Below are 16,967 nucleotides of genomic sequence, written 5' to 3'. Positions count from 1 at the left end.
TCCAGGGGAGGATGCTAGATGAGGAACTAAGAAAGTTTTCCATATTCATTCATGGGATGAATGTGTTGCTGTCTAGGCCAGCATTTATTTCCCATCCCTAATTGCTTGGGGGGCAGTTAACAGTCGACCACACTGATTCCTATGGGTCTGGAGTCACATGTAGGCCAGACCAGGAAAGAAGGCAGTTTTCCCTAAAGAGCATCAATGAACCAGATGCATGTTCAAACAATTGACAGTGGATCCATGGTCATCATTTGACTCTTAATTTCAGATTTTTATTAAATTCAAATTTCACCATGGCAGGATTCGAACCCATGTCCTCAGAACATTACCTGGAGTCTCTGGGTTTAGAATCAAATAGTGATACCACTAGGCCATCGCCTCCTGTGGAATAGAATGATATGGTGGTAGGTGATGTGAAGTCAGGTGAACGGGCATCTTTGAAGGATAAAAGGCACATGGATCTGTCAGGAGTATTGACCCATATCTGACCTGCAAAGTCAATAAGGAATTTTTATTTGAATATATTAAGTGTCTCATGGGTCAGGTTTCTGAACCAGAACAGCGAAATAATGCTACAACATCGTCCTTGCACTTGGATTACCTAGGTGAATTAAGACATATAAATTCTCTTCCTATTTAAGTTATTTCTAGTCAAGTAGATACACATTTATGCAACAGAGATGTAAAAGTTTTTCTTTGGTGATTTGTAGTGAGACCCAGGTTTACACAACCCACCAAAATGCGTCGCAGAGTGATTGCCCGTCCTGTGGGCAGCTCGGTCCGGCTGAAGTGTGCTGCAAGTGGATACCCCCAGCCCGATATCACCTGGCTGAAGGACAACAAGCCTCTCATCCTTCAGGACATAGGTGATGCCAAGAAGAAGAAGTGGACTTTGACCCTGAAGAGCTTGCGGCCTGGAGACAGTGGGAAATACACTTGCCGTGTCTTCAGCAGAGCGGGAGAAATCAATGCAACGTACAAGGTCGAAGTAATCCGTAAGTACCGCGCTGGATTTAAGAAGGGATAAAAAATAGTGGTCCATTTGAAGACAGTTGCAAGCGGCCTTTTTGCTCACAATGAGAACCACATGGCCAAGTCTCTGCTGCGCTCCAAGAGATTCCAACCTGGAGCATGTTGCACATCTGGTAGTGATAAGGTTGTGCAGATGCTAAATGTGTTTTCATTCGAAACACAGGAGCAGAGATACAAAACTCAAATCAGGCCTCATCCCACTCTCAGATGTGCTGGCTTTATTTCTGCACTCTGACACAGAAAAAAGCAAAAACTCAACTTTTTATTTAATGTGGCATTTCGTATCAAAAAGCAGTTTACTGTTCCCATGTTTTACTTTTGCTTGGGATTCAAAGCTTTAGTTTTCTTTTTGCCTTTTCTTAAAAATAACAGATCTATTAAAGAAATAGTATACTGATAGTTTTAATTGAAAAACAGTTGATTTTAGGATCTGATAAGAGATTTACTGGATTCATTGGTTTCTCCCCTGGCTCCTCATAGCCACCTTTCCCTCGGGGTTTTCCCTACTGTCAAGGCTAGCTAGCTTCAAAATATTCAATACCAGATTCAGAAAATACAGGACTCAAGTTTAGAGAAAGCATTTTCTTAGATTTCCAGAGTGACATCCTAGGAACGTCGGGAGAAATTTGAAGATATCAGGGATTGCTTGCTTTCTCAGTTTTGTGATGGGACACTTGCAACTCTTTGGCTCTCTCTTGCACGCTGTCTCTCACACATTTAAGACATCGTGTTGTGTAATAGTGCAATTCCACTTGTTGTGGGAGCCCTCTCTTAATTCACTCAACCAGCCAACGTTAATGCAAGCACAAGAAGAGGCTTCAGATCAGTGTGCCATTTCAACTAAATCTAATCCTAGGCTTCCTGACCTGAGATCTAGTAGAACTCAATGAATGCCAGGAACCAGTGCCAAATTTTGGTTCTCCCCCGCCCAGCCAACCCAGCTCCCAGGAGCAAATTGTATCTCCCTAAATGCTGACGGAGCTGATTAACTCAGTACAGACCCAGGTTTCATGTTAAATTCTTCTGAATTGTAAGGCTTTTGGCCTTTAGCTATTGGGAAGCTCACAAGGCATTACTCCATCATAATTGATTACTTGAAATTAATTTGAAAACATATGAAGTGCATTCAGTTTGAATAAGAATGTAAGCAGGTAGCTCCCCTATATGGCTCAGTTGGAGATGCAAAACCATGTGTGGTATGAACCATACAGACTGGGAATATGCAGTTCCCATTCTGCATCCAGTTTCTTGTTGTAGCTAATACACTCCAATCCAGGTAACATGCTGGGAAACCTCTCTCCTGCCCTGCCTCCAAAGCCTTCACATGTTGTGCAGTGACTAGAACTGCACACAATACTCCAAACGTGGCCTGACCAAATTCTTGTACAGCTACATTGAGGATACAGGTAAGTAAAGTTCAGGGCAACGGGGATCAGTTGGGTGGTGGAGGAGGCGGTTGGTAAACAAAGGAGTACGTGTTATGGCAGGGGTTGTTCATTTCCAATGGAGGCCCCTCAGTGGGGTACAAGCGGACAAACCCCTCTGTCTGCTGGGAAGCCAGCAGGGTTTATTAGGCCTTTCTAAAAAAAATCTTTCTATTTATTTTATTGACCCCCACCCCCCCCCCCCCCCCCCCAACCCACCATGTGTCAGAGTCTGCCCATGGCTGGCAAAATGCCAGCTGCATTGGACACTCAAATGGCTCAGGAACAGAAAGAAAGTTGCTGGAAAAGCTCAGCAGGCCCGGCAGCATCTGTGAAGGAAAAACAGAGTTAATGTTTTGGGTCTGGTGACCCTTCCTCAGAACTGCACGTGCAGTTCTTTTGGTTTTTATTCAAGTGGCTCAGTTGGTCTCTGGACAGGAAAGTCATGTGCCTTCTCACCGCCTGGTAAAATGACCTGCTGGCAGGAAGACAAGAAGCAGTCCATCCCAGCGACTTGCCTTGCTGTTTCCCAGGCATCTATGTGTCCTAGTTAGCCTAGGGCTGTGGAGGGGCTGGGTGTACTGGAGATAATGGGAACTGCAGATGCTGGAGATTCCAAGATAATAAAATGTGAGGCTGGATGAACACAGCAGGCCAAGCAGCATCTCAGGAGCACAAAAGCTGACGTTTCGGGCCTAGACCCTTCATCAGAGAGGGGGATGGGGGGAGGGAACTGGAATAAATAGGGAGAGAGGGGGAGGCGGACCGAAGATGGAGAGTAAAGAAGATAGGTGGAGAGGGTGTAAGTGGGGAGGTAGGGAGGGGATAGGTCAGTCCAGGGAAGACGGACAGGTCAAGGAGGTGGGATGAGGTTAGTAGGTAGCTGGGGGTGCGGCTTGGGGTGGGAGGAAGGGATGGGTGAGAGGAAGAACCGGTTAGGGAGGCAGAGACAGGTTGGACTGGTTTTGGGATGCAGTGGGTGGGGGGGAAGAGCTGGGCTGGTTGTGTGGTGCAGTGGGGGGAGGGGATGAACTGGGCTGGTTTAGGGATGCAGTAGGGGAAGGGGAGATTTTGAAACTGGTGAAGTCCACATTGATACCATATGGCTGCAGGGTTCCCAGGCGGAATATGAGTTGCTGTTCCTGCAACCTTTGGGTGGCATCATTGTGGCAGTGCAGGAGGCCCATGATGGACATGTCATCAAGAGAATGGGAGGGGGAGTGGAAATGGTTTGCGACTGGGAGGTGCAGTTGTTTGTTGCGAACTGAGCGGAGGTGTTCTGCAAAGCGGTCCCCAAGCCTCTGCTTGGTTTCCCCAATGTAGAGGAAGCCGCACCGGGTACAGTGGATGCAGTATACCACATTGGCAGATGTGCATGTTGTGTTTGTATGTAGATTTGGGTGAAGCTTTTCAACAATAGTTTTCCCATTAGCTACTGCTGCTCAACAATGACATGTAGAAAATGGCTCCCTCATGGAGATAGATTATGATATGTTTGTTTGTATCCAGAGATGTTAATGTTCAGCACAAACCTACCAGAGAACAAAATATTTACAAGGTTTACGCCCTCGCTGAGACTTGCTGTATATGTTCTGGGCCATCCACTCTCAAGGCAATCCTACAGGCAGTCATGATTTCTAAATCTGGAAGTTAATTAGGCTTTTTTTTAAAAAAAAACAAAAAATAAACCCTTAAGAGACAATGGGAACTGCAGATGCTGGAGAATCCAAGATAACAAAGTCTGGGGCTGGATGAACACAGCAGGCCAAGCAGCATCTCGGGAGCACAAAAGCTGACATTTCGAGCCTACACCCTTAATCAGAAGAAGGGTCTAGGCCCGAAACGGCAGCTTTTGTGTTCCCAAGATGCTGCTTGGCCTGCTGTGTTCATCCAGCCCCACACTTTGTTATCTAAGAAACCCTTAAGTTACAGTTACCTCACTGCCAGCTGGGAATCATGGTAATTCATTCATGAAAAAAATTGAACAGGGCGAGCCCAGGTTGTTTTCTCTTCTGCCCAATTGTGGCAGCTGTGTGGAATTTAATGTCACCAGGGAGAAGTGGTGTTTTTCTCTGTGTAACCAGTGTTTCTGTAAGGGGGCTTTGAAATTTAATTTTTTAAAACCGTTTCATGCGGATATGTGAAGTCCAGCAGAGCATCATTTTAGAGAAGCTGGATTCCTCAATTCCATGAGAATGAATTGGCGTAAAAGTCCAGAAGATTTAACATAAATAGTTAAAATAACAAATGGCAGATGCATTATTTTGCTTGAAAAGATTTCCCTGACGTTTAATTTTCTCAGGAATTGCAGAATTAACGATGGCAGTGGGTTTTTTTTTGAGTGCTGCTGTACTGCTAACATTAGCTCCCTTTTAGTATCATATTGTCAGAGTTAACCCACTCTGCAACTGCAAATGACGGGTTCAGATGCACCTCTCATCCTTCCCTTTCTCTCAAATATCCTGTTACCGGTAAATGTTCAAACCTAGCCTTTTGAAGTTTTATTTAAATTGTCCAATTGCTGCTAACACAACTCATAAAATTAATGAAGCCTTGCAACTCTCTGATATGACAGAGATAGGAGTTTGTGTGCCTAGCTGGTAATTAGTTCATCGATGTCAGTAAAATAAAATGAGAGAACACATTGCAGCAAATAAATTGTTAAGGCAAAAGACAATTTTATGAATTGATTACTTTTTTTCTACCAACTAAATAAGTAGTTGAAGTGACAGAATCCTTTCGATAAAAGAATTTGAAGGGAGTAATTCTACATCCATTTACTCCAGTCATTTAGTAATTAACTGTGTACTCTTGACTTTACAGGAATTTTATTATTTGAATATTGTATCACACTCTTTACTAACTTTTTTTTGTTTGAGGCTCAAATACTCAGGTCCTGGACCATTGTAATGACCCTCTGAATGATTTCTGAAACCTTTCCCCTCAGTATTACTGAGAGTGGAGAGAAGTTGGTTCATTTTCAGACTCCAAAGCACATTCCACATTGCTCTGTCTTGAGACAAGCTTCAATTTCTGAGCAGATCGACACAGGCTTAGCAGGATATTACATTACTCTTTGGATTCTTCTCAAAGTGGAAGTGATATTGCACCATTTAATAGTTATTCCCTTTAGGAGTCATTACTTTAGTTAATACTTTGTGCCTCCTTGTGATATTATTCCAGTATAGGGAATGGAGTGTAATAGGCAGTGTATGGTTCTAATGATTCCATTTGTAATAATGAGATGCTGTTACTAACAAGACTGAACAAATTGATTTTTGCCAAAACTAAATGCAGGACCACTTTTAGTGTCACATCTGCATAGTATAGTCCTCAACTACACCCTGGTTTGTGGTCCAGCGAGGATAATTATGCTATAGCATTTCATAGCAAGATATCTGCATAACATTTGCAGTGAAATACTGCTGTGTTTATTGAAGGGTGCAATATATGTGTGATTGTACAGTGAAGTGTTCTGCAGTGAATAAACATTAACAATGGATCATTTGGCTTGCCACTTGCAGAGACCACGAGATCCAAACCCATTCTAACTGGAACCCACCCCGTAAACACCACAGTTGATTATGGAGGTACAACCTCTTTTCAGTGCAAGGTCCGCAGTGACGTTAAGCCAGTGATTCAGTGGCTGAAGAGAGTTGAATACGGCAGTGAGAACAAGTACAACTCCACCATTGATGTCGGAGGTCAGAAGTTTGTTGTGCTGCCAACAGGGGAGGTCTGGTCCAGGCCCGATGGCTCTTACTTAAACAAACTGATGATCTCCCGAGCAAAAGAGGAGGATGCTGGGATGTACATCTGCTTGGGTGCCAACACCATGGGATACAGCTTCCGGAGTGCATTCCTTACTGTGCTACCAGGTAGGCAGGCTCCTAATTCTCTCAATAATAGTGCACTGGGAATAATTACTTTGCTCTTTCTAGGTTTCAGCAGTGCATTTTGGCTTTGGATGCCTGAGATTTGAAGCTTTGAAGCTCCAAGCGTGGAGATCTGAGATTGGTCCCTTTCTGTTGGTACACGAAGCTCTGTAAGCCATCAGGAGACCTGGAGAATCTCCCTCCACTGGTAACAGCTGCAACCCCCTCTCCACTGCAGTCACTCAGCACTATCAAAGTAACATGCAAATACTTCCTGGTGTAATGTGTCTGATTACTTTGTGTAATCATTGCCACTTTATTTTTAGACAGGGAAATCTCAGTGAAGAGCTGTGATTCAAAATCGCAGCAGCAAAAACAACACACATGAAGTTGCTGGAAAAACTCAGCAGGTCTAGCGGTCCTGAGGAGGGGTCGCTGGACTTGAAGCAGCAACTCAGCTTTCTCTCCACAGTCACTGCCAGGCCTGCTGAGTTTTTCCAGCAGGTGCTGATGTTTGTTGCTGGTTTCCAGCAAAAACGATCCAAATTTGTCCAACCTCTCCTATAGCTAATACAGTCCCATCCAGGCAACGTCATTTCTGAAGAAGGGCCCCGACCTGAATCGTTAGCTTTCCTGCTCCTTTGATGCTGCCTGGCCTGCTGTGTTCCTCCAGCTCCACACTTTGTTATCTCTGACACCATCATTGGCAGTTCCTACTATCTCTGTGATCTTTTGAGGGTTATGTGACTTGTGAATTCTCTGCCTCAGAAGGTGGTGGACCTGGGAGAAACAGTGAAGATTTCCAAAGAAGAGATGGCTGGATTCTCGATGGGAAAGGAAAGCTGAAGTCCTCTGGGTAGACTTGGAACGCAAACAGATGCCATTCTTGAATAGCAGAGCAGGCCTGAACAGCCTACTTCTCCTTGTTTGTGAGGTGGTCACCCAGCCCCTGACGACTGCCTCACAGTGATGCTGTAAGCAGCTTTGGTTGTCTGGGGAAGAAGAACCAGCTGGCAGCCCTGAGCTGTGCCAGCCGGAGTAAAGGGCAAGAGGGCGAGAAAGGTGGTGACAGGGTTACAAAAGCAAGGTTGAGGTTGGAAGAAGAGACCTTGGAGAAATTGGGTGGGGCTCACACTGACAAAGGGAGGCGGCTGAGGGAGGTGCAGGGTGTTCCCTCCCTCTCCCCTGACCACCTCCACCTGCCCAGAAATGACAGCCCTTAAGTGGCTGTTGGTCAGGGTTAGGATTGGGTGGTGTTTCCAAGGCTTTGCCCTCCTCTTTGTAAAATCCCTGCCAGACCTGGCCATGTACGTTCGCAGCAGGAAGCCTATTTGCATAATTTTACATTCCATACCGTTGCTGCAAAACTGAATTTTAAAATACAGCCCAGTGTTTCAGGTCAATGAATGACTTATCATCAGAATTGTTCTGATGAAAGGGCTGAAATGCGAAACCTGTTTCACCCTTTAGATACTGAGTGCTTTCATTGTATTCTATCTTTCTTTTAGATTTCCAGTGTTTTGCTTTTGTAAGAGTATAGAGGCAATTTTGACTTTTTTTGTGGACTGGTTGAAAGCAGCAATATTGATTCGTGCCTGCTGGTTTTAATTTTCAGTGAGTACTTTTTTGTTAAAGGGAGTTGTTTAGTTCTGTAACTGCCCACACTGTGCTGAGACCCAAAGCGCACGCTCCAAACAGCGGGCGCTATAGATAAAACAAAATTCATTTTTCCATTTACCTTGATGAACAGGAAACTTCACTTCAGAGTAAATTGTGCTGAGCAAACAGGGCCAAGCTGGTTTGTTTTCAAAGGTTACTGTAGAAAGTAATTTGTCAATGCACTTAGAACACATTTAGGCTGCTTTGATGCTGGAAACAACGGATCTACGTAATCATCGCATGAAAAGCTTCAAGCTTTGAGAAATAATTTTGAAAAGAAGCATAATGGAAAGATTAAATGCATGAATACTATAATGATTTTCTACCAGAATTTTACACAAATGTTTCAGTGGAATTGATGCCCACATCTTTACTACTCGATGCAAAGAGCTGAAACGAGGTTAATAATGTTGATTATATTTGAAACTGACAACGTAGAGTACAGTTTATGCCTACACATGGTGAAATGTTATAGTTGACTGAACAAAAGTCGAATGTTTACAGTGGAGAATATCCAGGAAAAAAGATTGCTGGTTCATTTTTCTCTAATAGCAGCCATCAGTGTTGAGGTAAAATCTTGCACAAGTTTCCCAAATTAATCCAATTGCTTTAAAAGCCAAACTGTGTGAGGTATTTGCAGAAAGCAAATTGCTAGATCTTAGCAAAGATCATAATCGCATGACCGTAATCTTTTGACCAAAATGCTTGCATTGTTGAACAATAGGCATCCCAGCAGAAGAGACATTGCTTATCTTTTTTTGGAACTACGGTATGTAAATGGAAATTTAGGCAGGTCGATCTGTCTTCCTCTTGGGCATTGTTAAGTGCTTCAGAGTTCAAGTTCATCAGAGTAAATGTGTTAGTCAAGCCTATAAAACTAACGAAGTACATTGAAATGGTTTAACAATCCAAGGTAACTTTTCAGCGATGTTTAATTGAGGTAGACAAACGTATTGTCTCATGCCTTTTAGTTTCAGCTGAGGCTAAGTGTAGTGTAGGAATGAAGGACTTGAGAGCTGGCGTTCGTCCATTTGACCCTTCCAACCTGAACCACCATTCAAACAGGGAGGAAGACTGACAACAGTAAACTGCAGGCCTGATAGCTTAATATCTGCCAAAGGAAAAAGTAGTAAAGTTATTTGAATAATATCAAAACAGGGCATTTGGATAATTTCAAAGTAATCAGGTAAAGTCAACATGGTTTTGCAAAAGAGAAATTGTGTTTGACCAAATTATTAGAGTGTGTTTTTGAAGAGGTAACACACACTATGGATCAAGGGGGAAATGGTGGAGATACTGTACTTGGATTTCCCAAAGGCAATTGATAAGATGGTATGTCAAAGGATATCATGGAAAATAATAGTTCATGGTGTAAGAAGTAGAATATTGGTATGGATAGAAGATTAGCTGGCTAACAGACCGCAGCACAAATGGTTCATGTTTTAGATTGGCAAGATGTGAGACATAGTGTACCCCAGGGATCAGTGCTGGGATCTCAGCTGTTTATAGGAATCATAAATGACTTAAGACGAAAGAACAGTATGATTGCCAAACTTGCTGATGACACAAAGATGTGGAGGAAAGTAAGTTGTGAAGAACATGCAAGAAGGCTATGAAAAGCTATAGGCCAGTTGAGATGTGGCAAATGGAGTATAATGTGGGAAAATATGAAATTGTCCATTTTGGCAGGAAGAGCACAAAATTAGCTTATTAACTAAATGGTGAGTGATTGCAGAGATTTGAGATGGAAAGATTTGGATGTTCTCATACATGAATCACAAAAAATACAGCGAGCAATTAGGAAAGCAAATAGAATCTTACTATTTCATTGAGTGGGGAATTGGTCAGTTTGATCAGTGTACCACACTCATCTTAGTCTCATTTTCCCCTTTATTCTTTCTAATTCCAAAAGTTAGTGGGATGAACAATGAAAAAAAAAATTGAAGCTTAAATTTTACACTTTAGAAGAGGTATCCATTAGAAATCATAAAACGATAAATTGGTAAGACCGTGGTACTATGTCAAAAAAGGAGGAGCAGAAGGCATAAATGGAGATTAGCTCCATTACTATTACAACTGGTGACACTTGATGGAAACATCTTCTCCTTGTGTTCAGACTATTTTGGCCTATGTCTGTTCTAAATTAGCTTTATTACCTCTATTCTAGGTATTGATCTGGTAAATTTTCCCTGTACAGTTTCCACTGCATTTACATCCATTCATTAATTGATTGACCTGTACTTGGAGCTCCCAGGTATGTTTGTGTGAGACTCATGGAAATCACGATTTTGAGACTGACTATGTTAACAGTAATCCTATCCTAGACACCAGGCCAGGAGTTGTTGTAATGACTTGTCCCAAATACATCCCCTCTGAGTGTGGCTGAGGGAGCCCTGGACTGATGTATCTGGTACTGGACAGCTGGGATTTGCAGCTCCTACTGAGTATGTTTTCAGAGTTGGTTGGGAGGGCAACAAAATCCAGGTGATGGCAGCCCAGCACCTTCCTGCCAACCTCTGAACTGACCTTCCTAATAGGGGATCAACAGCCTGGCCGCTGTATTCAATACGTTAATTCGATGTTCGAGTCTTTTGACCCGGTTAAAATGCCGGCTCACACCATAACCACTTTTTGTGGCTAAGTTTTGAAAGGGAAGGGAAAGGGACCATTTGTAGTTGTGGGCGTTTTATTCTATGTGCAACTGGGCACAAGGATCAACCTCTCTTTCTTCAAACACCCCCCCCCCCACCACTCTAACTAGCTTCGCAACTCCACTGCCCACCCTGCCCTGTACCCGAACCCACCCCCACCTTGCTGATGGTAAGAGGTCCCATTTCTGACGAATCCAGATTTTCCTCATAAGGTAAAGGACTGCATATGATTCACACAGCAGCGAAATTTGAACCAGCCTTGAACATTGGAAAGGTCTTAATCCACTTATGGGTGTAATCAAATAACGGAGTTGATCTAAGCCCTATTGAAGGGTGAGCAGTGTCTGCATCGGTGTCATGATTTGAATTTTTAAAATGCTTCACTCTAAAGGTAAAAAAGTTACATGTGTCTGACAGATTTAATTTTGTTTAAAGAGACCCTCTGCTGTCCTGCTGTGAGAGTACTTTGGAAAAAAAGATAGCATCTGGTAATTGAAATCTCAAGAAACTGCTTGTTTGACTGTTCCCTTGGGATTATTGTCATCGAGTCCTTGGCAGAATTTCCGAAGCTACAATTGTCACAGCAGGGTCTTCTGAGTTTGGTTTGTTGGACAATCTAAAGAGTATTAAATGATTAGCTGTGGTGATGTGAGATCCAAATAGAAGTGCTTTTTTTAAAAAAAAGATTAACCACTTGAGACTTAACAGCTTTAAAGAGATTTTCTGAATGGCAGTTTGTTTTCCACCCACTCTCTCAATACTAGATTGCTCGAGTTTTCTTCTCATTTCTGCATGGCTCCTGAGGTGTGCCAAGGGTGGATATAAAGTAAGTGGTTATGGAGGTGGCAGGGAAGGTAAGGGGACTGCCATGCGGATGTGTGTGGGAGGAGGCTGGAGTTGGCATAAAGGGTCGTGGGGCTGGGAGGACGTGGAGATGAGAGTTGGAAAGTAGAACAGTGATAAACGACTGGGACAAAGTCACAAAGAACTGGGAGACCCATTTTCACCAATCCATCTTGGTACTGATCCACAACCGTGGCTGTCCTCATCGTGTCTTTGTCCTCCCCTTCTGAGTGATATTTGTATGTTTCAGGGTACTCTTTACCAAGTTGCTCTGGTGAGTCAAGCCACCTACAGCCAATGGCTGCGTACATATCTGCAGCTACGTTTCATGTACCTTCTTTCCAACTTACCATCAACAGGGAATGCAGATTAGAAGCATAGCATGAAGGAGGGAACCTGGAACGAAGAATGTTTGTGACAAATACAAAGTATGGGTGTGGAAGGAAAGGGGATTTTATTGAAAGTTTGCAAGTTTTACTATTTTCCACAGCAGTTGCTGTTTTATGAAAAATAGTCTCTTTGTCTTATAGCGGAACAAAACCTCAAGTTATTTCAGTCCATTACATTCCTCTCTAGCTTTGGCAGGTTTGTGCCCTATGAAATTCCTAACGCCCTTGTTGCAAGAGAAATGAATCAGGGAAAGGTGGGGAGCCTTGACACAAAATTGATTTGTTGGCACTTCCTCTTAATGTGAAACCTTACAGCTACAAGCATGTGGTATATACTCCTTATAACCCTTCAAAGTCTGAGTTCAGCCCTTATCTAGGTGCATGTGACCAGGCGATACGTTGGCTATACCAACCATATTTTGCCAAGGCCATTATTAGCAGCAATTTTTAATCTTCCGTTAAGAAGGTAGTTTTAAAAAAATGATTAAACATTGCTGTTTAATCTTCTTTAGTGACATTCTGGCTGCACATGAGCATGTGTCAAATCTTTTTGATGTGGAATATTAAAGTGGTAATTGCTAAAACATGTACAACCTTATAATGTCAATAAAGCATCTTGATAGAATGCAAACCACACACACACACACACACACACACACACACACACACGTACATACCTCTGTATATATACATACACACATAATATACACACACAATACACACACACACACACACACACACACACGTACATACCTCTGTATATATACATGCACATATAATATACACACACAATACACACACACACATGTACATACCTCTGTATATATACATGCACATATAATACACACACACATACACAAATTTACTTTATTCTACTGTTAACAAGGAACAGGACTTTCCTTCTGGTGTAACGTATTGAAACATTTCTAAAAGAGGATGTTTCAGCAAAGGTTCCGAGTCATTTTCTTTTGTTGGTGAGGTCAAAGGAAAATGTAAAAGTGTGGTTTGAATGTTTTGTTGTACCATTTTACTTTTTCATGGGACATGGGTGTCACATTCCCTAATGTTCACATTCCCTCATTGCCCTGGAACTGATTAGCTTGCTTCACCATTTCAGTGGGCACTTGAGGCCATCACATCACTGTGGGTTGGAATCACATGTAGAGACCAGGTAAGGATGGAAGATATCCCCCGCAAAAGGGCGCAAGTTAATCAGATAGGTTTTAACAGCAATCGTCATTGTCACCATTACTGAGACTGGTTTTAGATTTCAGATTTAATAATTGATTTTAATTCTACCAACTGGCATAGTGGGGATTTGAACTGGTGGTCCCCAGGAGATTAGCCTGGGCTTCCGGATCACTGATTCAGAGATTCAGTCACCACTGCTACGTTTTGGGGAGTCAAAGATATTATGCCACAGTGGTGGGACGTTTTCCTCTGCTGAGCCAGTATGACAAAACCTCATGCCATTCGCTTTAAAGGCATTTACAGGCCAGCTGGGCTATGGTGAGGTTTCTGCTGTGATTGGACAAGAAGTCTGGGATGGCCTGCCTTGACAGTACTGAATCTCTTATGCATTTGTCAAACAGTGAGGAGAGTTCTTCCCTCTGCAAGTTGAATCATTGCTTGTTAAATGTCCAACTTACCTCATTGATATTAATCTTTATATCTTAACAAACTTGCCAAGTAAGCTAAATGTCAAGAATTTTCAACATGGATGTTAGATTGAATACTTGGTGACTTCAGCTTGTTTCAGATAGACTGTGTCTTCGCCAGCATCTAGAGGTATGTTCTATGGACACCAGCCACGTGCACCCCATGTCCACAGGCATTGGCATCTGACATATGTGCCCTTATGGCCCATCTCCAATCTACTTAGTGTTCTTATGTACTTCAATACTACTGCTTGGGCTGCACCAGCTACTAACATTGTAATGTTGCAGCAAGTACTCTTTGCTCTCGGGGACCTGCACCCAACTCATGGAATAGACTAGGCCTCACCTCATCTCTGAGCTTCACTGCTTGTTGTAGCTCTCACTAACTCTCAGCCTACCTGTTGTGTGCAGTTTTGGCCGCCACACTACCAGGAGGATGTGGATGCTTTGGAGAAGAGTGCACAGAAAGTTCACCAGGATATTGCCCGGTCTCGAGGGCATTGGCTATGCGAGAAGGTTTAAAAAAAAAGCAAGGATTGTTTTTACTGGAAAGACATCAGCTGAGAGGAGACCTGATAGAGGGCTACAAAATTATGAGAGGCACAGATAGGATAGACAGTCAGAGGCTTTTCCCCAGGTTGAAGTTTCACTTACAAGGGGGCACAGCTTCAAGGTGAGAAGCCAAAAGTTTAAGAGAGATGTGTGAGGAAAGTATTTCACACAGAGAGTGGTAGCAGCCTGACTGCCAGAGGAGGTCATGGAAGCAGGCACATCGGTGACATTTAAGAGGCACCTGGATGGTTAAATGAATAAGGAGACAATTGAGGGATCTGGGCCGAATGAGGGCAAAGGTTTGTTTTTTAGTTCAGTCAGGACCTGAAGATTGGCACAGGCTTGGAAGGGTGAGGGGCCTGTTCCTGTGCCGTACTTCTCTTTTGTACCTGGCTGCTCACTGCATCCAGCACTGCCTTACTGTTTAGGGCAGGCACAAAGCCGGGAAACTTGTCATAGTTGTAGGCAGTCCTCGGGCTGGTCATGAGGAATAGACTTCACCCTGGGACTTCCCAACGCAGTAAGTCCAGGGCAGCCTCTGATACCAGTCCATGGTTTGGACATGGTCAGTCTGTCACTGGAGTGTTTGCAGTTGGGAAATGGGATGAGGTGCTCAATGTCAGGTATCCCATCATTTATAGAGTCATACAGCATGGAAACAGACCCTTCAGTCCAACCAGTCCATGCCGAACGTAATCCCAAACTAAACTAGTCTCACCTGTCTGCTCCTGGCCTGTCTCGCACCAAACCTTTCCTACTCGTGTACTTATCCAGACAACTTTTTAACTGTTGTAATTGTGCCCACATCACTACTTCCTCACATTCCAAAACTCTGTAGCATTTCTTGCCCATCACTAATTGGCCAGATAAGAGTTTAACATCAACCACATTACTGTGTCAGAGACAGCAGGAACTGCTGATGCTGGAGCCAGAGATAACACAGTATGGAGCTGGAGGAATGCAGCAGGCCAGGCAGCATAAGAGGAGCAGGAATGTTGACGTTTTGGGTTAGGAGCCTTTTCTGAAGAAGGGTCGCGACTCGAAATGTCAACTTTCCTGTTCCTCTGATGCTGCCTGACCTGCTGTGTTCCTCCAGCTCCACACTGTGTTATCTAACATTACTGTCTGCCTGGAATCACATGGAGGTCAGAGCAGGTAAGGATGTCAGATTCCCTTCCCTAAAGCACGTTAGTGAACCAGTTGGGATTTTCCAACAATTGACAATGGATTCATGATCATCATCAGACTCTTATTTCCAGAGAATTATTGAATTCAAATTTCACCATTGACCATGGTGTGCTTCAAACCTCAGCCCCCAGAACATTAGACACAAAAATAGAAATTGCTGGAAATGCTCAGCATGTCTGGCAGCATCTGTGGAGAGACATCAGAGTTAACACCTGAAATGACAACTCTGATTTCTCTCCACAGATGCTGCCAGACCTGCTGAACATTTCTAGCAATTTCTGCTTTTGTCTCTGATTTACAGAGTCTGCAGGTCTTTCAGTTTCTCCAGAACATTACTTGGGTCTCTGAATAGGTAGTCTAGTGATAACGCCACTGGGCCAATGCCTCCCCCAGTAGAGCACATCAGTGTGTTGGGGAGGCGGGGTGTTGCCCCGAAACATGGCTGTACCACAGGAATGAGTTCAATCATCTCAATTTCTAGCACTCTCCTCCAATCACTGCAGCACTGTGCAGTCCTCTCGCATCACCTGTCAATGGCATTCTCCTTACTTGCTACTCACCTAGCTTCCAAAGCCATGACTGCAACCTTCTAGATATCATAATTCCTTCAGTGTCACTGGGTCAAAATCCTGGAATTCCATGCCTCAGGGCATCATGGATCTATTTGTAGCAGACAGGCTGCAGTGGGTCAAGAGGGGACAGCACATGATGAACCCTGGCCATCTTTCTGCGGCTGTCTGTTTCTTGTCCTGGGAGAACGGTGAGTGTGTCAGTGTTAAAGCAGTGAGGGGTCTTGGGAACGTGTCTGTTGGGCTAGAATACCATCACCAGTATGAGGAGGTGAAGTATGTCATAACCCATAAGAATCCCCTTTTGCTGGGGAGATGGTCCTCACACATTTTACCACCTCTGCCCACTATTTCCAGGCTAGTACCTATGAAATGTCTTGGTCGTTGGCAGATGGAAGATGCCTCTCTGCTCATCAGCCTCTCGAATGAAACCTGTGTGAGGGAGATGTGGGATGAGTAGCTTCTCCTGTATCTTCCATTGTCCTGAGGGATTGTTGACTTTAACCAAAATACATTGTTACTGTAAAAGATGCGGGCAGCCTTTAAATTGTGAGGCACCAATCACCAGGTACAGGTGGCCTTCCACTTTTATTTTAATGAACAGGGCTGGTGCAAGGCCATGAAATTGGGCTTGAGCCCAGGCTCATGGGCAACTTCACTGGAAGCAACTTCTGTACTGGAAATCCCGACCTGATTGCAAGGGTGGGAATTTATCACTTGTTTCCAGGGGGTTGTGGATAAGTATTTGAAGAACACTTAAGTGGCGAGTTTTGGGACATGGAAGTGGATATCAGTGGATAGTGCTGTCAGTGAGCTGACACTGGTATGACTGACTAACTTGTCTTCTTTTTCATTCCTTGATTCCTATGACAACATAGTCACTTATTAGATACTTTCTCAGCAATCCTAATAGTGTGCTGCTTCTCTCCCACAGATGCCAATTATACTCTTGAACCTTGGAATAACTCTGTTTCCCATGTCAATTTCTCAAATGTGGGCAATGGCACTAGGTCCAGCATTCACCTTGGCATCTCCAACGCTGGCAGTGATCCGTCAGGTGATTCAGATGGCATAGCGGAAGTGCCAGCAACAAGAAGCAGTGTGATGTCTAGTAGATCCAGGCT

General features: G+C 43.6%; 1 protein-coding gene across 1 annotated transcript in view; it reads left to right on the top strand.

Moving 5' to 3' along the window:
* The window catches only part of fgfrl1a (fibroblast growth factor receptor like 1a), a 300,676-nt gene that overhangs the window by 268,201 nt on the left and 15,508 nt on the right, over positions 1–16,967 (top strand). The window contains exons 5-6 of the mRNA XM_048545931.2: positions 714–998; positions 5,984–6,337. Of these exons, the coding sequence (XP_048401888.1) occupies positions 714–998; positions 5,984–6,337 (639 nt within the window). The remainder of the gene's footprint in view (positions 1–713; positions 999–5,983; positions 6,338–16,967) is intronic.

This window comes from Stegostoma tigrinum, chromosome 1 (genome assembly GCF_030684315.1).
Source record: "Stegostoma tigrinum isolate sSteTig4 chromosome 1, sSteTig4.hap1, whole genome shotgun sequence".
Lineage (NCBI taxonomy): Eukaryota > Metazoa > Chordata > Chondrichthyes > Orectolobiformes > Stegostomatidae > Stegostoma > Stegostoma tigrinum.
This window is presented reverse-complemented; position numbering and strand designations above follow the sequence as displayed.